Below are 24,235 nucleotides of genomic sequence, written 5' to 3'. Positions count from 1 at the left end.
TAGCCAGCGGTTGTTTTAACTTTTTTAATGAATGCGTCGCTATGCTTCGCCCCGGAGAATCATGGTAGTCGTGAACTCGGTATTGAAGCTGTTGCAGAGGCAGACGTACACCTGTCTGTCCCACCGATACGGACTCTACCTCTGCTTCGGGGGGCTCGTCCTCATGATTGTTTCCGCCTTTCAGTTTGGAGAGGTGAGACTCTTGTTTTGTAACTCCGGACACATTCGAGCCTGCTCGTTCTTTTCTGGGATCAGCTACATTGGCATCATTTCCCCCAACAGCTGTTATCAGCGTAGCAGGAGTGTTGGGAGGATCCGATTCAACCACGGTCCACTCAAAAAACCCGCCTTTTGAATGTGATTTAGCTGTTAGGGTACAGGAACGTTATTTTCCCAACTTGTTTGCCTTACACGAATCTTTGTGGTGTAACGAAAAATTCGTCCTAATAAATAAAGTGGTTGAACGTTCTTTACTTGTAGGGGGAGTTTGGAAATGTGTCATTCTCTTCAAAATAAAACCGGAAGCGATTGCAGCTGTGATTCTGACCTTGTTTGGATTTGAGAGAATACATCTTCTCTTGTCCTTATAGGTGGTGGTGGAGTGGAGTCGAGATCAGTATCACGTGCTGTTTGACTCTTATAGAGACAATGTGGGTGGGAAATCCTTCCAAAGCAGGTAAAAACACATTTATTTACATATTGATGTGTTAAAATGGTCTGGAGTGAGGATCTGTGTATAATTGTCCAACTGTGAAGCCGTTTACTAAATAACTCAGTTTCTGCTGAAGTGGTTCCAGATCTGAGACGAGGCTGTCTTTATGTCCTCTCGGGAGAAACTAGAAAAGACTGGATGACATGTAGTCACGAGTGACGCATGCACTTGGAAGGAAAACCTTTCACTTAAAGTTAGAGCTTACAGATACGTTTTTTTTCCTTGTAGGCTCTGTCTTCCAATGCCTATAGATGTGGTGTACACATGGGTGAATGGCACAGATGCAGCTCTGCTGAAGGAACTGAAGATGGTCAAAGAGCAGATGGAGGAGGAACAAAGAGCTCTTAGGTACTTCTAGGTCCACTGAACATGTTGTGGAAAAGCTCCATTGTTTGCTTGAAACCCATAGATAAAGTGCAAACTCTTATGTTTCTGTAGCATTTAGTCAAAGTGCACCCCAGTGATGTCAGAATAATCAACACTTTAAAGTAGGGATGCAACGATACCAATTTTCTCCAAACCGATACGATACCGATACTTGGATCTGAGTACTCGCCAATACCGATTACCAATACAGATACTTCTACCACACAAAAAAATGCAATGAATTGGAATACAGGTTTTATTTTCTTCTGTTTTCAATAGGAAAAGACTGTGAGGTAGATAAAAGGTAGTATAAGTGATCACAAAACTAAAATATTAGGTGAACAGAAATTACAAGTTACAGTGAAGACACTTTCAAGCAACTGCATTGGTATCAGTTACTGGAATCTATTAACTTATACTGATACTGGTATCAGTATCTGTATCGGCACCGATACCAGTATCGTATCGGTGCATCCCTACTTTAAAGCTCATTTAGCTAAGATTAAACCAGAGAGAGTTAGTCTGACTTGATGGCGAGGATACATCCTTTCCTTGTTAGAATACACCGAAGACACAGAGCTGACTGTTTTCTCCCACACAGGGAACGTCTGGGGAAAAACACGAGTGACATTACTGAAGTGCCAAAAGATAGGTGAGTACACAGCACCTCTGCACCTTTATGAGGCTCAGTTTCTGCTGACATTTAGCCCAGAAGCTTTGATTCATCTGTGAGTAAGGTGATGACATTAAAACATTTGTGTCAAATCAGTCGGTTTAAGTCCAAACGGATGAGCTCTGAGGATGATCATTTCAGAGCCAGAGGACTCCAAAGCGCTTTATACGACAGTGCGTCATTCATCCGTTCACACGCTGATGGCTACAAGCACAGGTGCCATCAATCCCTCCAGCCAACACCAGCAGGCAGGGAGGGTTAGGTGTCTTGCCCAAGGACACAACAGCAGAATTCAGTCAGAACCTGCAACCTTCCGATTACTGAACAACCCGCTTTACCTCCTGAGCTACCGCTGCCCCCAGCAGAAAACCTTTTTTGCATGTTTTAAATGTTTAGGTGCGTTCTGTGTTGACCTAGCAGACGTAGAAGCTGCTTGGTGCAACTCTCCAGGTTTGCTGCGTGTGTGACCTTTGCTAATTTCACACCTATGAATCATGAGTGTACAAGCACACCACAAAGGAAACGCCCATCGAAACGCATAAGGTGCATTTGTGTTTGCTGAAAAAAATGTTCTCATGTGTTTCTGGTCTCTTTTTGCAGCGAAAAGCTGGAATGTCTGCTGTCCCACTGCATCATCGCGCCCATGCTGGCTCTGGACCCCTCTCTGCCCGCCAACGTGACGATCAAAGAGCTGCCGACGCTCTCTCCTTCCCTTTCTGCCGCCAAAGAGCTGCTGCTCATGAGCAAGCCATTCCACCCACCCGTCACCGTCTCTGTGGTCGTCTTTCACTCGCAGGCTGATGGTAACAAAGCCGATCTCAGGCGAAGAATGTTCTCTAGAAGCAGTAGGGCGTAATGATAGCAAAGTTTTTATTTTTAAAGGTGTGAAACACTGAAACAATTTTCTAGTGACCATTTCTGATTATAATCGGTCACTTTGAGGTTTTCATGCAGACTGAACTTGAAAATAGTCTCCTACACCTATCTTTTTCATAGACCCACCCATCTTGACTCGCAACGGGGAAGACTGTTGTTTATTTAGCATCCAGGAAACCAGAGAACGTCTCAGCTAGCAGAAGGCTAACCGTTAGCATTAGCACCTCAGCCACACACCAGAAGCTCCTCCAGGTTTGTGTTGTTTGTGGAGATTAAACGTCCACGTCGCAGAGCAAACAGAGTTAGTGGTGGAGTCGCGTTGCTGTTATCCAGTCTGAAGCAAGATGTCCAAATATCAGGAAATAAGATTCCAAATCCTGCCGTGTTCTGCCACTCTCTGCTCCAGCAGACTTCTCCGTGCTGATCCAGGCGCTTCTGAGGGTTTTTTCCCCCCTGAGTACGACTTGCAGGGCATTAATTCCTATTAGAGACCACTGCAGGTGTATTGATTAAACCAGTGTCCCACACCTTTAAGTGATGCTTTTGTAGTAATCAAAAGAGAAATTACTCATAAAACTTCAAAAAAATGGTTTTTAATCTAAGATATTTTCTTTACTGTTTCAGCTGATAAAGCCTATAAAGACGTCATGACAGAAGTCCAAAAATTCTCAGTTTCCAGGTGTTACTTGGTGAGTTTTAAATCCGTTTCACTCGGTCTTTTGATGGTGTTCTTGTCCTGTTTTACATGTAAATTACACGAGTCGTTTTCACTTTTAGGGGGATCATTAAACCTCGGATGTATTTTATGTTTATTCAAGCCCGCCTTCTCGTTGTGTGCATTTCAGACGACGGATAAAGAGGCTCCGGGTCTGATTCGCATGCAGACGTTGGCCTATCTGAGCGGATTCCCGGCTTCCTTCAAAGAGACGGAGCAGCTGAGAGTCAAATTGCCGTCAGTCATAACCGGCAAAATCAAACAGGTAAGACGGGGTTTTCCCCGAGTTATTTCCCTAACCCTGGACAATTAATTTTCTGCAAAAATGCGGCAGAAAAAGTGAATGCATTATTATCGTGGTAATTAATTATTTAATGCTGATGGTTATTTTAACAAACAGCGTTAGTTTATTGTTTAGTTTTGTTCTAAAAGTCTGTTGCTTGCTGGGTTTGAACAGACAGATGACCCCTGGGTCACAGCTGGGCTGAGATCTTCATCACAATGAATGGATGGATTTGTTTTTGTGTTTTATCAAGATGAGTGACTCTTAAGTCCACGGAGAGCCCTAAAATAAAATCTGTGCACCTTTTTAAATAGTTAAAAACACAAAAAGATTCAACAAAAGTTTACACCAGCAGGGGGCACCATAGCTCCCTGGATCAATGAGCTGCAGCTCTTTTTGCTTTTAGCCGATTGTTTTCCACATAATTCAGAAAATATGAGTTATTTCCTCACAGCTTGTTTTATTGTGGAGTTTTAGTGAAACTTTTTGTGCTGTCTGTGGTAATCCTGCATTTTCAGGAGGTTCGGTTTCTAATTTTCCACATTCTTTCAGTTAAATATTGAGACATGAGTGCAGGACTTCTGCTTTTGTCTGCGCCTGCTGACAGTTTAAATGTTCTGAGAGGAGCGAATGTGGTGAAATAATCTAAACAGATGTAACCAGGCGCCGAGTGATCCGAGTCGACTGTCCTGTCCTGGTTCTACACTCACACGACTGCTGGGAGGATAAATTAGATGATGCCTTGCCTTTACAGATGTTCAGCATACAAACAGATGTTACACAACAGGCTTAGAGCTAAAGTGTTACCATCCCAACTCTGGAGGAAAAACATAAATTTGTGGACCACGAAAAAAAACATTTTTTTAAATCTTACTCCTGATTACAATCAGTCACTCTTTCATGCAGGCTGAACATGAAAATAGTCTCCTACACCTATCTCCTGCATCAGCTTCTGATAGAAAATAGACGTGAAACTCTAGGATTAGAAAATCCTGACAGATCTACGTCACACTTAACATTCATGGACTCATCCATCTTGATTTTGACGTGGATGGCTGTTGTTGGTTTAGCGTCCAGGAAATGGCGGAGAATGTCTCGGCTAGTAGAAGCTAACGTTAGCATTAGCAACTCCACCACACAGCAGAACTCCTTCAGGCTTGTGTTATTTGCCTCAACGTTGCAAAGCAAACAGTCAGTCGCAGAGTTGTGTTGCTGTTATCCAATCAGAGGCGAGATGTCCAAATATCAGGAAATAAGACTCCCTATCCTGCAGTTTGAAGCTCCTCTGATGTGACTTCTAGTTCCTGAAACTGGTGCACCAGAGCTTTTTTTCCCCTCAGTTCCTTACAAGGCATTCATTCCTACTGGAGATCACTGCAAATATATGGATTAAACGTTGTCTTCATATATAAGACAATCCTGGGAAAGACGCCTCTCTAGGGGTGTAACGGTTCATGAGGGAACGTTGAACCGTTTCTCTTTGGCCTGTTCGGTCCGGTCCTCTTGCGTACCGTTTCGGTTAATTGTTTTCCGTTAAATAACAAATTTTTATTTCCTGGGCGAGTTTCTGCACAGACGCTGTAATAAGCGACGCATGATGGCTGCACACGCCCGATCTCCGTTTAAAAAAATGTGATCTGCAAATTCTGATCAACGCCTGTCAGGGCAGGTCAAACAGCTGGCTGTCGCTGCTGCTGGAGCCCGTAGAGACGCTGAAGGAAGCGTTGCGTCGCTTCGCCCCTCCCTTCTCTCACACTGTGCGGACACGCAGCGGCAAAAATGTAAACAAACACGTCTGCTGAACTTTTCCCCTGGGACAGCCGATGTAGCGTTTTCATCCTACAATGACAAATACGGCGTGGAGGAAGCTCGTTATTTAATGCGAGTTTTAGAGATGAAACTCTGGGTGGTGTGAGGTGAGTTTTTAAGGCGCGCTGCAGAAACTAAAACGCGGAGCATCAACAGTCAAACACAACACTTGTCTGTATGAGTGCGACACTCACAGCTGCACAAATAACCTGTGAAATGATTAAAGACATCATGCTAGGTCAGCAGCCTGTGACGACACCTGGTTCTGCTCACCATATGAGCCGCTTCAGATAAATAAATGTAATAAATAAATCCTGAAAATTAATCGAACCGAGCTTTTAAAAACACTGACCGAACCGAATCCGATTTCAGCGTACCGACTACTCTTAACCCTTAGCAAACAACATGCTATCAAGTTTAGCACCCCCTCCCCCAACATCAACCGCCTTTGAAGAAGAAGAAAATATCATTTCTATAGTGCCTCTCAAGATAAAAATCACGAGGCGCTTCACAAAAACAAAAAATGTAAAAACATAAAAAAAACATTTAGAAAATGTTTAAAAATATATTTAAAATGTGCAAAAGTAGACAATTGTGATTAAAAAAATGTTAAGAAAGAGAGAGAGTGAACAGGAAAAAGGGGAATCAGTGGATCCTGAGGAAGGTGGAATAGGTGGGGAGAGCAGAACAAGGAGAGAGAGGTGAAGAAGGTCATACAAAACCAGCTTGAACAAGTGAGTCTTCAGTTGCTTTTTAAAGGAGACCACTGAGTCCACTGATCTCAGGCTCAGGGGGAGAGAGGTCCAGAGTCTGGGGGCCACAGCAGCAAATGATCTTTCATCTTTGGTCTTTAGCCTGGTGCTGCACAACCAGTAGGCTTTGATCACTGGACCTCAGGGACCTGCTGGGGGTGTAGGGACTAGACATTTGGACATAATGCCTTTCGCTTTGTAGCAGCACACGACTGGAATACGTCCCAGAACACCCTCAAACTTACATCCCAACCTCCAAGTTCAAGCAGACCATCCAAAATACAATAGTTGACTTTTGTTCCTGCTGAGAATACCGAAAACACACGCACACACACACGCATGCGCGCACACACATGGACACACGACGGGGGCGACGGTGGCACAGGAGTTAAGTGCTCGCCCCGTAATCGGATGGTTGTAGGTTCAGTCTGTCGCTGTCGTTGTGTCCTTGGGCAAGACACTTAACCCACGTTGCCTGCTGGTGGTGGTCGGAGGGACCGGTGGCGCCAGTGCTCGGCAGCCTCGCCTCTGTCAGTGCGCCCCAGGGCAGCTGTGGCTACATCGTAGCTCATCCCCACCAGTGTGTGAATGTGTGTGTGAATGGGTGAATGACTGATTGTGTTGTAAAGCGCCTTGGGGAGTTCCAGGACTCTAGAAGGCGCTATATCAAATACAGACCATTTACCATTTACCATTTACCACACACACACATATTGTATACATTGTCTGTTATACTTATTTATTCAGCCTGTTCACCAGGTCATGTTTGTAAACGAGAAGTGGTTCTCAAACTGTTTACTTGGATAAATAAAGGTAAAAAAAAAAATATATATATATATATATATAAACCTTTAACAATTACTGGTTTTACTAAAGAAATCAACACTTAAGGCTGGACAATAATTTCAATAACCATATATATCGATCGATAGACGTGTAGTTCAATAAAAAAACTGATCAATAAAAACAGCAATAAAAAGTTTCCTTTTTCCATTATAGCCTGTTGGGTAGCTTCATACGAGTCATTCCTCACACCCAACAAATCAAAAACACACGCTGCCCTCCCCTCACAAACCTAAACACACAGATGGGACCTAAACAAGATGTTGCAGCAAGGAGAGGTGGAAGAATTATGTCCTAAAGAAGATTGCATTAGTTCACCAGTGTGGCAACATTTTCATTCTGACAGCAATAACAACAGTGGTTTAGTGAAAACCAGGTGTGCTAATGCAGCCAACTTGTCTTATTATAACGTTATTACATGAAGCAGCCAGGGCTGCACTTCAAATGTATTTTCTACATTTTTCATATACTTTTCAATAATAATTTATCGATTAAATATTTTTTATATGAACTTTTTCTACATCGTCCCGCCTAACTTGAATAAAAAAAGCTTTTTTTGTTTTATAGAAGATTAGATGAAATGATCGGTTTTTAGGTAAACTTTCCGGTAAAAATAATCTGTATTTTAATTAAATACCGCCGACAGGATGCAACAGTTTACTTCACATTTGAGTTTGTCTTGAGCAACATAATCCTCACACGCAAACCTAATTTATCCAAAATAACTTGTTTTTATTTATTATAATAAATAGTTAAAACCTTTTATTTCTTTTTAGTTACATCAGTTAGAATGTCTTAATGGGACATATTTTTGAATGAACTAAATTTCAAGGCGATTTCTCTTCCACCACACATCTAAATAAAAGAGTCTGTGAGTTGGCAGAGAATATCAGACGGTTTTATTTAAAATATTCTCTGATTTTCACTGCAGGTTTATAGAGTTAATGACAGCTATTTTATTTATTCTTGGTCATTTTGGAGCAGAAACATTAGGAGATTCTGTGTAGAAACAGCTGCTGGGGATCTTTTTCACTCTAGTGTTGTCTGTGATGAGATGTAGGTTAAACATGTCTAAGCCACATATCATCATCATCATCATCATCACCACCACCACCAGACCTGAACCTGGTCTCTGTGCTTCTAGCTATGTAGCCTGATGGTCATGTGATTAAAAATGACTGATGTTGGTGCTGTAATGGGAGCTGAAGGGGGGGTTAACATTAGAACAACTGTCAGGAGGAGCGTGATGTCAGCCAGCGCGCTGAAAGGTCACCAGCATTCTCCTGAACCTGTCTGAACTCCGAGGATCCGTTCTGTCATCTTAAATCCTCCCATTGTCCAGTTTTGATGATTTATTGAAGCTTGGAGGGCAACGGTCGGGAGGCTAGAGGATGTCGTTTAGATCTGGCCGAAGTCAAAACCTCCAAACAATAAACAGTTTAGATTTCGAGCTGTTTCCTGGTGTCACTAGGGCGGTTCTGTGAAAGAGGACTGAGGGGCGGGGGGTGGGTGGGGTGGGGTATTTATAGCTGGTGTTAGACCGACTGATATGGTGATGAAAGCTGGACTACAACACCGATCATCTGCTCGTGCTGTCGCCTGCCGGATCCTGCTCCTGTGTCAGTCTACCAACCTGCTGTGCTGATCATTTTTTATTGGTGTGTATTTTAAAACATCCCAGAAAGCCTGGTAGGGTCAAAGGTCAGAAACCATTGTTATGCTCCATAGATGCAGGAATGAGTGAATAGGATTAGATGAAAATGTAAAATGACATCATTCAAAGGAAAATTTGCTGACATTTTTTTAACGATGCAAATAAAGCTGAACAGTTCAGTCAGAGCGATCTAGCGTTTTAGACGTAAGAAGAAAAAAAAGAAGAAAGTATCATTTCTATAGCGCCTCTCAAGATAAAAATCATGAGGCGCTTCACAAAAACAAAAATTGTAAAAATATAAAAACTCATTTAGAAAATGTTTAAAAATATGTTAAAATGAGCAAAGTTGGGCAATTGTGATTAAAAAATGTTAAGAAAGAGAGAGAGTGAACAGGAAAGAGGGAAATCAGTGGATCCTGAGGAAGGTGGAATAGGTGGGGAGAGCAGAATAAAGAGAGAGTGGTGAAGAAGGTCATACAAAACCAGCTTGAACAAGTGAGTCTTCAACTGCTTTTTAAAGGAGACCACTGAGTCCACTGATCTCAGGCTCAGGGGGAGAGAGGTCCAGAGTCTGGGGGCCACAGCAGCAGATGATCTGTCACCTTTGGTCTTTAGCCTGGTGCTGCACAACCAGTAGGCTTTGATCACTGGACCTCAGGGACCTGCTGGGGGTGTAGGGACTAAGAAGATCACCAATGTAAGATGGTGCTTGTCCATGTAAGGCCCTATAGACCAGAACCAGGATCTTGAAATGAACCCTGAAGTTGACTGGCAGCCAGTGAAGCTGGAGGAGAAGCGGGGTGATGTGGGTGTGTTTGGAGGACTTGGTCAGAAGCCGAGCACAGGCATTCTGAACCACCTGTAGACGGTTCAGGGACGTAACAGGATGCTAAAGATAATAAAATGGAAACAAATGAAGTAAAATAGCATAAACTACTGTTTTGGTCAGCTGGACCTTCCCTTTTATTACTCCTGTTATAGGCTTTGGCTTCTGTATTTTGTTGGACCTTATGGGCCACCGTACAAATCTTATTAAACACGCACAGATCAAGTCGCACACGCACAGATCTAGTGACACAGGTCAAGTTGCACACGCACAGGTCAAGTCGCACACTCACACACCTAGTGACACAGATCAAGTCGCACACACCTAGTGACACAGATCAAGTCGCACACACCTAGTGACACAGATCAAGTCGCACACGCACAGATCTAGTGACACAGGTCAAGTTGCACACGCACAGGTCAAGTCGCACACTCACACACCTAGTGACACAGATCAAGTCGCACACACCTAGTGACACAGATCAAGTCGCACACACCTAGTGACACAGATCAAGTTGCACACACCTAGTGACACAGATCAAGTCGCACACACCTAGTGACACAGATCAAGTTGCACACACCTAGTGACACAGATCAAGTCGCACACGCACAGATCTAGTGACACAGGTCAAGTTGCACACGCACAGGTCAAGTCGCACACTCACACACCTAGTGACACAGATCAAGTCGCACACACCTAGTGACACAGATCAAGTCGCACACTCACACACCTAGTGACACACGCACACATCTAACATTGTGTGTTTGTTGTTAGCCCTCAAGGGCAACCTGCTGGTAGTTTTACTATCAATAGCGCCACATGCTTTGCTGTAATTATTCCTCATTGTTAACTTGAGAAAATGCCCATAAAGAGACAATGTGTGTTTTTACTGTTAATCTCTGTAAATATCCATCAAAATGTTGGTAAAGATTAATTAAATGATGCCCAGTTGTTGCTTTGTAACACGTAACCATAAAAATCAGGTCTAAAATACACGGGAGCGGGTCTAAGTCTCTGGGTGACACCATATCAGACACCATGTTTCCTTCTACGGGAGCCCCTGAGGACAAACCACATTTACTGATTTGTAAAAAGCGGTTATAGAATGTCACCACTCATAAACGCTGTTTTACACATTTACCTCTTCACTCGTTACCAGTGATGAAAGGGGGTCTGATGTGCTTGGCGTTTTGCTGAAGTTTGCACTCCTCTAGGTGTTTTGACCCTAATGAGCATCCGTTGGTAAGGTCTTCCTCCAACATAAAAATACTGCTTGCTTGCATCGGTTTAGGTATCTACTGCCTCCTAATGCCAGGTAAAATACACACTGTCACTTTAAGTATTGCTGTTGGGTATTTTGGTTAAATTCTTCAAAAATGAATGTTAAACGACTCTGATGTGTAATTTCATTACATGTAAAAAATATTCCCTAAATTATTTTGGATCTGTGCGTGTGCAAACTGCAAACTTTCTGAAGTCTCATCAATATTTAGCAGAATAAATTGTTATTTTGCTGCATCTATGAATAAAATAAATTTATTTTAGGTCACACAGGGAAATATTCAGTAAGAGTGGCTCGGGGAAGCAGGTTTACGTTGGTTCCTTCTGAACGTCACGGCATCGGTTCAGACCAAGCTTCCTCCTCCTCCAGAGTCTACAACCCAGCTGCCGTGAGAGCTCACTCACCATTTCATTCATCAGTTCACTCGCACAGTTTTTCATGTCTAATTACATTTCGTTAGCGTTTGCAGCAACATGCAGGCCACAGCCATTGCGGTTTGATGTGATGAGAACAAAATCCACATGGGGCATGTTTGGACCGTGGTGAGGAGAAACGTCAGCTGCTGCCTGGATGACGAGCTGATAGACCCTGCTGCATGAGGCGTCCGAGCTCCTCCGCTTGAACTCAAACACGCCTCTCAGGATTTACTTTTAGTTTGAAAAACACAATCTTCTATATTTAGAGCCTCAGGGGAAACTTTGTGAGTTATAGAAACATTTTGCTTACATGTTTCTTGTCACAAATCAGCTCTCAGCTGTTTATCTTGGCAAGTGTTGAAGTCAGATTTTGAATGACATCATCAGAAAGCCATGTTAACTTTAATATAAACGGTCAGAGGAGTCGTCGTCGTGCAGTCGACAGTTATGATATTGGTTTTAATACAAAACACACGTTCTGTTAAAAAAACAAACATTAATTCTACTTTTTATTTTATAAATTCTGACACCTGGTCTGTACATTTTGGCATCGGTTGGCTGTTAAAAAGACAAACTGTAGTTTTTAGGTTGTCCTACAAACACTTTTAGTCCTAAAATTGATCTTTAGGAGAAAAATGTATAGATTTTTTAAGGCTTGTGTTAAAATAGAGAATAGTTTTAAATGATAGAAATCATCCCTAAAAGGTTGAAGTCCGCTGGGATTTTATGTCATGCTTACAAAACAGAGAGAGGTCCTACCTCAAGTGGATGAGTTTAAGTATCTCGGGGTGTTGTTCACGAGTGAGGGTAGGAGGGATCGGGAGATCGACAGGCGGATTGGTTCGGCGTCTGCAGTGATGCGGACGCTGAGCTGATCTGTCGCGGTGAAGAGGGAGCTGAGCCAGAAAGCCAGGCTCTCGATTTACCGGTCGATCTACGTCCCAATCCTCACCTATGATCATGAGCTTTGGGTAATGACCGAAAGAACGAGATCGCGGATACAAGCGGCCGAAATGAGTTTCCTCCGTAGGGTGGCCGGGCTCAGCCTTAGAGATAGGGTGAGGAGCTCGGACATTCGGGAGGGACTCTGAGTAGAACCGCTGCTCCTCCGGATCGAAAGGAGCCAGTTGAGGTGGTTTGGGCATCTGGTCAGGATGCCTCCTGGACGCCTCCCTGGGGAGGTGTTTCGGGTATGTCCTGCTGGCAGGAGGCCCCCGGGTCGACCCAGGACACGTTGGAGAGGTTACATCTCCAATCTGGTCCGGGAACGCCTTGGGGTCCTGCCGGAGGAGCTGGTGGAGGTGGCCGGGGAGAGGACGGTCTGGAGCTCCCTAGTTGGGATGCTGCCCCCGCGACCCGGATAAGCGGAGGAAGATGACGACGGCGACGCTTACAAAACATTCATCTCAGAATCAAAACCTCACAAGAACCCTAAAGGGGATACAACTGAATGTTCGGTACAGAAAGAGAAATCTGTAGATTTTTGGTCACAGACTGAAGTAGGTAAATTGAAATAAATGCGTAAACGTTACTGAATGTAGTGGCATAAACCTCTAAAACAGCGGGACCACCTGGCCGTTCAGTGATTTATTTAATTTTTGTTGCTGTTTGTTTTCTTGCAGTTTGAGTTGTATTCAGAAGCCAGCATTGCTCTGCTTCACCTGAACACTGCACAGGATTTCGCTGATCTGACCCAGCAGGCTAAGAAAAACCTGACTCTAGATGGGAAGGAGTTAGCTATCAGTCCAGCCTACTTATTCTGGGACCTTGCTGCCATCTCTCAGGTACATTCTTCTTTCACATCTTCTCAAAATGTCACCAGACCAGAGAAAGCTGCTGAAAGTGGAAAACACAGACCGATGAGAAGCTGTCTACGGCTTCGTGGACAGCCGTAGCAACAGTAGATGTTCTTATTAAAATCAGAAACTCTCCCTTCAGTCTAAACAGGATGAAGACGTGTCAGCCAGCCGCTTCGAAGACAACGAGGAGCTCCGCTACTCGTTGCGTTCTATAGAGAAACACGCCCCCTGGGTGCGACACATCTTCATCGTAACAAACGGACAAATTCCCTCCTGGCTGAACCTCGATAACCCCAGAGTTACAGTGGTCACACATCAGGTAAACCTAAGTCCTAACCCTAAAAACCTGCTTTAAACTACTGATGAAAACTCTTTTTTTCAGGATCTAAACCTGGTCAGTGCTTTATTTTTTTCTCTTCAAGGCACTCAAGGAGTACAGACGCTTCTCTTTTGCTCCCGTATCTTTTTTCCCAAGGCTCTGTCCTGTCTGCCCACAGAGCGCTTCTCTGCATTTCTTCTGAGAAACCCTATTTTAAACCATGGATTTGATAAATTGGTCATTCAATGGGTTTGATAAGATTTTTACAACAATGAGAACGGAGCAGGGGGCTCCCACATGTCCACAGGGGACACACCCGGTGGGATATATGCTGGATTCCTGGAAGGAGTGGAAGATCATATGCCTCTCCCAGCTGTCCATTGAGGACATCGAAGACGTGTTGATATTCGTTCTGATGATCACTGGATTTCTCCTGATTGGAGTGGGAGGATATCTGGTTTTCTGGAAATTTGGGAAGACAGGAGCGATTGGAGGGCGACCCGCACCCACGGAAAGCACCGTCCGTGTGGAGACTTCTCAGACTGGGACGTTACTCGAGGTGTATCGTAAGCTGGACAATGTTCTAGCTGCGATGCCGGTATTAGTGTGCTAAATGGATGTCATCTCGGAGAGAGTCACCGGACAGTATGGACAGGTTTAAAAACCCAAAATTGGCTTCACTGAAGGACTGGAAATGAGCAATTTAAAGACTGAAGGCAGAGAGGAAAATTATCTCAGCCTTACCGAAACAAATTCTTGTTATCCGAATCTGACGCCCTGGTGGTCTTGAGCGGTGAGCAAAATAAAACCCCCACGAAGGAATGCAGACAGATGCTGTGAAAACCCGACCTAACCCCCACCCTTCGCCCGCCTTCGAATTGGAGACTTCAGCCTGGCGAGGTCATCAATCTGCAGGAGTCAATGTACTCTTTGCTTCTCCCAAGATCTCCCTCCCACCTGTGACTGTACAGTAGATGAGCGCCGTAGATGGCTGCTCTCGCTGGGTGAAACAGGATTCCCCCCCCCCCCCCCCCCGCCTTCCTATTGGAGTCTCATGTTGTGTTGTGTTGTCTGAAGTCCGTTGCATATCTGTTGAGGTGTTTTTTTGCAGAGCAAAGCTGCCCTCCTGCTGGAGGGTAGCCCTGAAGTGCCTTTTTCCCTCCACCTGAACCAATCCTCATGTAACTCTCTTATCTCTATTAAGGTAGCGCGACTCGGGTTGCGAATGACCACAGTCACCAATTCTTGTCATGTGTCTTGCCCATGTATGTCTGATCTCTGAATTATGTGTACTGAAACTCTAATTTCCCTCTGGGATTAATAAAGTATTGATTGATTGATTATCTTCCAGGATATCTTCTTGAACCACACCCACCTACCCACTTTCAGCTCTCCTGCCATCGAGACCCACATCCACAGAATCCCGGGCCTCTCCCAGAAGTTTATTTACCTGAACGATGACGTGATGTTTGGCAAAGAAGTGTGGCCCGACGACTTCTACAGCCACTCCAAAGGACAGAAGGTGCCAACGTTTCAACAATAAAAGTTCTCAAAAATGTCACTTTCATGCTCATCATGTCTCATCATTTCCTTCCAGGTGTACCTCACCTGGCCGGTTCCCAACTGTGCTGAAGGCTGCCCAGGATCCTGGATCAAAGATGGATACTGCGATAAGGCCTGCAACAACTCTGCTTGTGACTGGGACGGAGGGGACTGCCTCGGTGAGGAGCTGGACTGCTGCGATCTGTGCACGAGGTTGTGTTGGCTTGTTTTTAACTCGTTCCCTCTGACAGGCGCACCTGGGAACAGGTTTCCTGCAGCTGCGGGTGGGGGCGGGCCCGGTGGAGCTGGTGGGCAGATATGGCAGTTTGGTGGGGGTCTGGGAGGAGCTGGCGGGACGTTATACTGCAATCAAGGCTGCGCCAACTCATGGCTGGCAGACAAATTCTGCGATCAGGCCTGTAACGTGCTCTCGTGTGGCTTTGATGTGGGCGACTGTGGCCAAGGTAAGTTTGTACGCATATTTTTTGCTCTACATGTTGAATTTTGTTTAATTTCTTTCATGCTGCTGTTTTATTTGAGACGTGGTAAATCCTCCATAACACAATCTTTTTTGTGCAGAACACTTTGGCGAGCTGCACCAAGTGACCCTGCGGAGGAACCAGAGTCTCTATACGCTCCCTCTGGGCGAGACCAGGCCGTATTTCAGCTTTGAGAAGCTGGCTCGAAGAGTCTCCGAGGCCCACGTCGGTGACAGCGCCGTGGTTCGACACACTTCCGTCGCTAACAAGTGGAAGACCATCCACCTACTTCTCCATCCGGGATACAATGCCACCCAGATCCACTACAACGTTACCTTCCAGAGGGATGATGACACAGAGTTTAAGATGAGCTTCAGTGTAGCGGTAGACACCTGCGAGGTTCCTCAGAAAAACGTCTCTCAGCCTGTGAGCAAGGAGGCTGGGAAAGATTCCCCGCTGTCCCTGACTCCCGAACCTGTTTTTCCCTTTTCTGATATTCCCGAGGAAAAACGAGGGCCAAAGATCCACAGGAGGAAACCTGGCAAACATGAAGCCGTCATTCGGGTTCCTTCAGTCAATGTGTCACTTTTACCGGCGGCTGTCCGGAGTGAGCTCCATAAGCTGGAGGAAAAGCTCCTGATTGGTGACATCACTGTCAAGGGTTACAATCTCACCAAGGCTGAACTTCTGAAACCCTACGAGCTGCTGGAGCCAAAGCAGCAGGATGCGGATGTACTAGCAGGCCGATTCCAGGGGAAGCCCTACAAACACTTAGAGGGAGTTCAGTTGGAAGGGAAGAACGAAGCCGGAAAAATCATCCGGGAAAGTCATGACTCAAACGTGATTGTTCAGAATAAAGCCACTCCTTCCATCCCGGTTCGCATTGATGATAAATTAAGAAATGGTAATTCTTATCTACTGAACGCTGTTATAGCGTCACCCGTGATTTCCAAACTTTTAGGTAATATTTCCATTAAAAAGAGCGAGGAGTTTCCAGCAGAGCCATCTGGGGCTCCTGCGGTCGGGAGGAAACTCCAACACTTCACCTCCTCCGATCGAGGCTTTCTGCCGTGGGAACGGAGGAAGTATTTCCAGGCCTTGCTGGAGGTGACTATACTTCAGAGCTCGGATGTTTAGGCAAGCATTCCAATGTCTTCAGATGTCCCGTGTTTTGTGCCAACTCCACAGGAGGAGGAGCGTCTCCAGACGGAGCTGTCCTACAGGAGCGACGGTGCAGCCGCAGGGCGAAAGCTTCAAGACACGTTCGCCGACTCGCTGCGCTACGTCAACAAACTGCTCAATGGTCAGTTTGGCTTCACATCTCGGAAAGTCCCAGCTCACATGCCGCACATGATCGACCGTCTCGTCATGCAGGAGCTGCAGGACACGTAAGGATCACAAGGGTTACTGGTTCTGTGTCGTTGATGTGGCAGCGTCTTTAACCGGATTACGTCTCCCCGCAGGTTTCCCGAAGAGTTCGATAAAACATCAGGCCACCGTGTGCGGCACTCGGAGGACATGCAGTTTGCGTTTTCCTATTTCTACTTTCTGATGAGTGCCCAGCAGCAGCTCAACGTCTCAGAAGTGTTTGATGAGATCGACACGGATCACTCGGGCGTTTTGTCCGACCGCGAGATTCGAACTCTGGCCACCAGGATCCACGAGCTCCCGCTCAGCCTCCAGGTTTGTCTGAATCTCAGACTCGTCACCGGATCCTCATTAGCACGGTTCAGGTTTCTAAGTTTCTGTTATCCATGTGAAATCTAGGACTTGACGGGTCTTGAGCAGATGTTGATCAACTGCTCTAAAACACTCCCGACTAACTTGACCCAACTCCACCTGGCGAATCCCACCCAGGAAGCCTACTACGACCCCAACATGGTGAGTTTCTAAGGCGGGTACTTAATTTTTTCCTTTTTAAATTTGCCAAAATGAAAGATGTTCCTCCTTTCAAGCCTCCTGTTACAAAAGGTCTGGTCCTGTTCTGCAAACCAATCACTGAGCGGATCCATAAAGCCTTCAGAGACCAGAATAAATACAAGTAAAACCATAAAAATCAATTGTTCTCGTGGAATTTTATGTGGGTTTCTAATAGGATTTTCTTTGTTTAATAGATTTGAGATCATGGGGGAGGAGGAGATCGCTTTCAAGATGGTGCGGACCAACGTGTCCCACGTGGTTGGCCAGTTAGACGACATCAGGAAGAATCCCAGGTGAGGGAAAACTCATTTAGTGTTTTGGCCGATCGATTGTTCAGTCTGGGTCACCTTTACGGTCTCCCAACAGGAAGTTCATCTGCCTGAACGACAACATCGACCACAGCCACAAGGACGCTCCGACAGTAAAAGCGGTGTTGAGGGACTTCTATGAGTCCATGTTTCCTCTGTCTTCCCAGTTTGAACTTCCCAGAGAATACCGCAACAGGTTCCTGCACACGGATGAGCTCCAGGAGTGGTGGGTTTGATTCTTGATGCTTGTGTTGGAGTTCAGGACTGGAAGTTTTTCTAAAGGAGCAACTCTGCTTTAATCACGGATTCTTCCTACTTGTGTGTGAATTTAAAATGTAAATTCTCAGGTTAATTTGGATTTAAACGTTGGGACAGTTCATTTTTACTTGTACAACTTCTGATTATTATCTAGCTGAAGCTATTTGATGAATTAACATCAGCATTAATGTTTTTTCATTAGCATATTTATGTAAAATTGAAATCAAATCTTAAACTGGTAACGGGTAAATCTGTTGACTCTGGCTTTTAAAAATAATTTTGGTTTCAGCCAAGAAACAATAGCTTCTTGTGAGTCATCTCTCACCTCTATACCTCCACCTCTCGCTGCCTTGCTCGCTGTCAGGAATCATTGGACCGCTAAACTTTTCCACACGGCTGACTCGAAAGAGGCAGGGTGGTATTCCAGCTGTGTGTCATTTATGTGTTCATTTGGTTGTAATTTGCTTTAAATGATCATTTTCTTTGTGCTTTTATCAAGTCGATCATTTACTCCTGCGGCGACTTTTTGTTTTCTTGTCGGAGTAACGGGAATCCTTTGGATTTAAATCCATCCCTCCATTCATCCATTTTCAGCTGCTTATCTGGGGTTGGGTCGCGGGGGCAGTAGCTTAAGCAGGAAGGGCCAGACTTCCCTCTCCGCAGCCACTTGGGCCAGCTCCTCAGGGGGAATCCGAAAGCGTTCCCTGACCAGTCGTGAGACATGGTCCCTCCAGCGTGTCCTGGGTCTACCTTTAGACCTCCTCCCGGTTGGACGTGCCCAGAAAACCTCACCAGGGAGGCATCCAGGAGGCGTCCTTAAGCCGGGCGTACACTGTGCGACTTTTTCACTTTTTTGAGCTGATTTTCCACTCGTGCGATAATCCACGAGATCGGGGCGAGTTTTGCGCTGAGCGTCGTGTAGTGTACAGGGGGTTACGAGAGGCGATTAACACACGTGACCAGCTACCGATCAGCAATCGTGAGCTCGCACGGACTTCTGGCGTGTTTAATATTTTGCTCGTCCCTCGTGAGGGTATCGCACTGTTGAAGCGGCGCTGCAAGCAGCTGCGACCCAAAAAGTACCAGAACCGCTCACGGCGCATGCGCAATCCTGCATCAACGCCGCTCGCCCGCTATTTCCCTAATAACACACGTTGTTCGTTTTTATTTCTACACGTTTTTTTATTCACAAAGATTGTCAAGAAAGCGTGTTTGTCGTGTTCATGTCAAATTAAACTGATCACAAAACACAGATTCACTTTCTTTATTTCGTTTTCCTCATCCAACCCCCATAAATCCCTGTGTGTCCTCCTGCAGCACTCCTGAAGGACAACAGGCAAAACAAGACAAAAAAGTCTGACGTGTTGTGTAAAAACTGCTATTTTTAGCATATTTTTAGGTCCGACGTGTTGCTACCAGACGTACAGTGTGAGCAGTCAGGTCGCATCCGAGAACGGTGTCGTACAGTGTGAGCGCACGACTCGTGAGATCTGCCCTGCGAGGAAGTCGTACAGTTTGGGCTGAAGCGGAGTGCTACGAGTGAAAAAGTCGCACAATGTCCGCCCGGCTTAATCAGATGCCCGAGCCACCTCAACTGGCTCCTCTCGATGTGGAAGAGCAGCAGGTCTACTCCGAGCCCCTCCCGGATGACCGGGCTTCTCACCCTATCTCTAAGGGAGAGCCCAGCCACTCTGCAGAGAAAACTAATTTTGACCGCTTGTATCCCTGATCTCGTTCTTTCAGTCACTACCAAAAGCTCGTGATCACAGGTGAGGGTAGGAACGTAGATCGACCAGTAAATCGAGACCTTTACCTTCTGGCTCAGCTCTCTCTCCACCACGACGGACCGCTACAACGCTCGCATCACTGCAGACGCAGCACCAATCCGCCTGTCGATCTCACGCTCCATCATTACCTCACTCGTGAACAAGACCCCGAGATACTTAAACTCCTCCACTTGGGGCAGGACCTCGTCCCTGACCCGGAGAAGGCATTCTACCCTTTTCTGAGTTAAGACCATGGTCTGGGAGACCGGATTTAAATGAAAACTTTAAATTGATCCGGAGCTGCTTCAGACGTGCAGCTGGATGTTCTGAAAGCCAGATGTGACTTTGCCACCCTGCTGCTCCTGCTGCTGCCTCACAGTAACCAGATGTAACTCTTAACAAACTAAAAAGGGATTTTGTTCTTTTTCTCAGGCGGCTGTATCGAGACAAACTGAAGTTCTGGACTCACTGTGTGCTTGTGACATTGGTCGTCTTCACTGTCATGTCCTTCTTTGCTGAACAGGTCTGTATGTCGATCTCGGAAGTAAGGGGCACTTTTTCTGATCTGTTCAAAATCATATACCACTCACCCACCCTCCCTCCCTTACTGCACTCTAAACATCCCCAGAAAACTCACAATTGTAGATGATGACAAGCTAACAAGGGACAGCCAAAGGCCAGGATTTAAACCTACAACCTTTTTGCTGCAAGGCCCCACTGCTACCAACTGCAACACCGTGCATTCTGTACCAAATCCTATAAAAAACAATCTGAGGAGTTGTTGAAGAACCCCGTTAAGAATCTGAACTGCTCAAATCAATCAAATCAAAGATACTCTATTAATCCCAGAGGGAAATTAGAGTTTCAGTACACACAATTCAGAGATCAGACATACATGGGCAAGACACATGACAAGAATTGGTGACTGTGGTCATTCGCAACCCTGAGTCGCGCTACCTTAATAGAGATCAGAGGGTTACATGAGGATTGGTTCAGGTGGAGGGAAAAAAAGAGGCACTTCAGATTTACCCTCCCACCAGGAGGGAAGCTTTGCTCTGCAAAAAAAAAAACACCTCAGACAGATATGCAACAGACTTCAGACAACACAACAGAAGTGTCCACTAGGTGGGGTGGTGCGTTGGGACTATCCCTTCAGTTCCTGCAGCCACGATAAGCAGCGCATGTCACCTCAGTGTGGATGGGGGGAGGAGCATTGAGGGTTGGAGGGTTGCAGTGACCGGAACGTTTCAGCGACCTTCCCGCAGTCCCGCCCAGGCTGGGATAGGAGACAGAGTTGAGTTGCCATAGCGACGGCACATTCCACATGTCTTCTGAGGGAGGAGTTTTCGTTGGAGCCTTGCAGGCTCAAGGACGCCAGATTCCGATTAAAAATTGTTTTGGGGCCAGACAGAGATCATTTCCTCTCTGTCTTACAGTTTGTTGGTCCTCAACCTCTCAAAATCCCAATAATGGACATTAATCTATCCCAATCCGTGCTGATTTGTCCACTCTCTCCTTGATGGCATCCATCGTTTGTGCCAATGAATGAATCTCGGCCAAAGTTCCAAGCTTACGATTCATCTCGACAATTATGTGAGTCTGTGAATTCACATTGCTGTGCAAACCATCTCTGAGCTCCGGGATCATGCCAATATTCCTCGACAGCTCGTTAATTTTCCGGTAAGCCGGGTAGCCTCCAATGCCGATCAGCAGGAAACCCGACACCAACACCACGAATATCCACACGTCTTCAGAGTCCTCCACAGACAGCTGGTCTGTCCTGGAGGGGCATCCGGGAGCCCCTTCTCCCGTTCTCATCGTTGAAAAAATGTTATCATCCGCGTTGAGTGACCAACTGATGAGATCCATTTTAGTGAATTTCAGTTTCCAGAAAAAATTCAGAAGCAGGCGTGCACCCAGCACACACAGGCAAAGGCCTTGAGGATAAGATATGGAGGAGAGGAGAAGAAAGCTTCTGCACCCTCCAAGAGCCAGAAGAAGAAGAAGAATGCTGATCTGCATCCTAATCCGAAGGTTTCCAGTTGCTCCTCAGAGAAAGATTAATAACTGGAATGACCTTGAGGAATCTCTCCCACAGCAAGCCCAGTGGCACCAGTGCTCCCAGTGAGGAACGTGTCCGACTTGTCCAGCGTTTGTCACCGCTCTGTTGATGTCTTTTTGGCAGCAGATGAGTCTGGTTACCTTGAATTATTCAGGTACAATCTAGATTAAAGGGCTCCTGAGTGTCCTCGCTCCCCAGGGAGACGAGATCTCCCCAGGGAGATGGAAGTCGGAATTCTTATGACCCTGGAAATGTAGGCAGGATATTTATCATTCCAGTTGCTTTTCAATAAGATGAGTATCAGGCATCCAAACATCAGTCTAGCATTAAACAGTTTTATATCTTTTCAGTTTATTTCTGAATATATAGTTAAAATCTTGTTGGCAGGTTCTGCACTGTACCTTTGTAGATTTAGAGAAAGTGTATGACCGGGTGCTGAGAGAGGAGCGGTGGTGCATGGGGAGGTCTGGAGGGAAAGGGACGTACATTGGAGAAGTGCAGAACATGTGAGAGAGTTGTGAGGCAGGAGTGATGAGGAGTTCAAGGTGGAGGTGGGACTGCATCAATGATTGGCGCTACGCCCCTTCTGGATTACTTTGGTGATGACAGATGATGTTAGAAGTCTCCATGGACTCTGATGTTGTGATGAGGGAGGACACGAAGTCCGCTGTTGTGAGGGTAGAGGATGCAGAAGATGGGACTAAATGGAGACAGATGAGTTGATGTGACCCCTGAGAGAAGATTTAAAATCCTGTTTGCGGTTCAAGAACAGCAGTTATTCTCTAGAGAGAAAAACTGCTTTATGAAGCAAAATTTTCCATTTTTTTCCTGATTGCATAAAGTTGAATCACTTCTCCTTCCTTCTGCAGCTCATTCTCCTGAAGAGGAAGCTGTTTCCCAGACGCATTGTGACCAGAGACAGTAACCCTGAGCGGGTGTGAAAGAACTCTTCCTGCTCTTCTTCTTTCTGAAGGGTACGGTCCACCTGTCCTCATCCTCAGTGGTGAGGATAGGGATGGAGCCAGACTGGGCAGAAACGGGGATCCGTCTGGTCCTGAATCCCATCGGTGCAGATGGAGGCTCATGTCTTCTTTGGAGGTGATGGATGGAGACAGCTGGTGAAGGAACAGGCAGCTAGAAACTTCATACCTGTACTGTTTGTCTTCGCTGAGGGGATTTGAGTCTTGTCATACAAAACACTCCTCCCGTCCTGCCATCAGCATGTCGCTGACAAACGTACGCTCCACCCTGGAACTCTTTAATCAGGAGACTCACACCGGTACAAACCGCTGAAGGTGTTTGTCATTTCTGCGTTCAGGATTTTTCTTTTTTAAATTAAGTTCAAATGTTTTTGTTTGAAACCGAAGACTTCAAATGTTTTGCTTGAAAGCAAAACAGGATGCTTTTGAAGTTTATCGGAAAAAGAAAGTAATGCTTTCACAAGTCTTAAAATATGGTAAAATCGGAACAAATCATTTAAATTTTGACTGTTACACATTTGAAACAAGTGCCTTTGTTGTTTTTTCTGGAGGTTTTTCTTCTAAACGTTGAGAACCTCCTGATCTCTTGGTTTACATTAGGAATGAATGGGACGCAGAATGAGATGATTATTAATGCAGTTGAGATCTACTTGATTGTTTGAGCTGCGAGTAATTCTGCAGCTTTCACAGCTACCTGTGTGTGTGTGTGTGTGTGTGTGTGTCCGTCCCCGTGGGACGCGACAGGCTCACTGCTGTCTGAGATTCAGACCTCCTCGGCATGTTCAGTAACTTATTTCCATTGTGTTGTGATCAGTGCATCCATTTTGATTGCCAGAATGTAAACGTGTCTCATTAATGACCACGTCCTCAAACTCTTCTGAGAGTCAGTTTTAAAGGTTTTCTTCATTACAGGCAAACGAACACTTGAGCGACTACTAGAAGCTGGTGTGATGTTGACCAAGGAGGTGAACAGAAGCGTTATGGAACGCATTTGAAGATGGGATTTTAGTTTTTTTATTTCAGGGTTTGTTTACTTGAAATAAATTTGAGTTCTATTATTTTTTTGTTCCGCTCCATTCACTTTGTTACTCAAAGGAAGAAACTATTCATTTTTTTTATGTTTCAAAGTCTTACGTTTATCTAAAGGGCACGTTGTGATCTGTGGGGGAACCGGGAGGAAACCCGCGCATGCGTGGGGAGAACATGCAACTCGACGCAGCCGAGTTTCGAACCTGCAGCCTTCTTGCTGCGAGGCAACAGTGCTAACTACTACGCCACCATGCAGCTAACCATTAAGACTGAGATCAATACAGCGTATCGTCTCCCTTGTATTGTGACCAATCGTATCGTCAGATTCTTCCCAATACAAGCCATCCCTGTTACCCTACTGAGGAATGTTAATGTGCAGCAGCTCAGGAGGAAGAGCAAGTTGTTCAGAAATTGGAAGGTTGTCAGGGTATCTGCAGGTCCTTAAAAAGTCTTAAATTTGCTTTTCCAAATTTAAGGCCTTAAAAATCCTTAAAACTGACAAATAATCCTTAAATAGTTTCCAAAGGTCTTAAATTACCAAAGACCCAATAAACAAGATTCTTTCA

At 45.3% G+C, this 24,235-nt stretch overlaps 1 protein-coding gene across 1 annotated transcript; it reads left to right on the top strand.

Moving 5' to 3' along the window:
- Positions 1-31: 31 nt before the first annotated feature.
- Positions 32-22,821, top strand: gnptab (N-acetylglucosamine-1-phosphate transferase subunits alpha and beta). Its single transcript, XM_015960329.3, has 21 exons — positions 32-193; positions 591-676; positions 941-1,060; positions 1,680-1,730; positions 2,352-2,554; positions 3,252-3,316; positions 3,473-3,607; positions 12,830-12,991; positions 13,146-13,325; positions 14,677-14,847; positions 14,923-15,046; positions 15,119-15,331; positions 15,447-16,453; positions 16,535-16,734; positions 16,810-17,029; positions 17,114-17,227; positions 17,302-17,387; positions 17,461-17,559; positions 17,633-17,800; positions 20,031-20,121; positions 22,530-22,821. Exons 1-21 carry the CDS (start codon positions 32-34, stop codon positions 22,599-22,601), a joined length of 3,729 nt encoding a protein of 1,242 aa, XP_015815815.3. The 3' UTR covers positions 22,602-22,821.
- The last annotated feature ends 1,414 nt before the right edge of the window (positions 22,822-24,235 follow it).

This window comes from Nothobranchius furzeri, chromosome 1, assembly GCF_043380555.1.
Source record: "Nothobranchius furzeri strain GRZ-AD chromosome 1, NfurGRZ-RIMD1, whole genome shotgun sequence".
Lineage (NCBI taxonomy): Eukaryota > Metazoa > Chordata > Actinopteri > Cyprinodontiformes > Nothobranchiidae > Nothobranchius > Nothobranchius furzeri.
This window is presented reverse-complemented; position numbering and strand designations above follow the sequence as displayed.

Excerpts from the sequence above, each read along its gene's own strand:
- gnptab (XM_015960329.3), top strand. The coding sequence starts at position 32 with ATGCGTCGCTATGCTTCGCCCCGGAGAATCATGGTAGTCGTGAACTCG. Across the intron at positions 15,332-15,446 it reads TGTGGGCGACTGTGGCCAAG|AACACTTTGGCGAGCTGCAC; the intron begins GTAAGTTTGTAC and ends TTTTTTGTGCAG. Across the intron at positions 17,388-17,460 it reads AGAGACCAGAATAAATACAA|ATTTGAGATCATGGGGGAGG; the intron begins GTAAAACCATAA and ends TTTGTTTAATAG.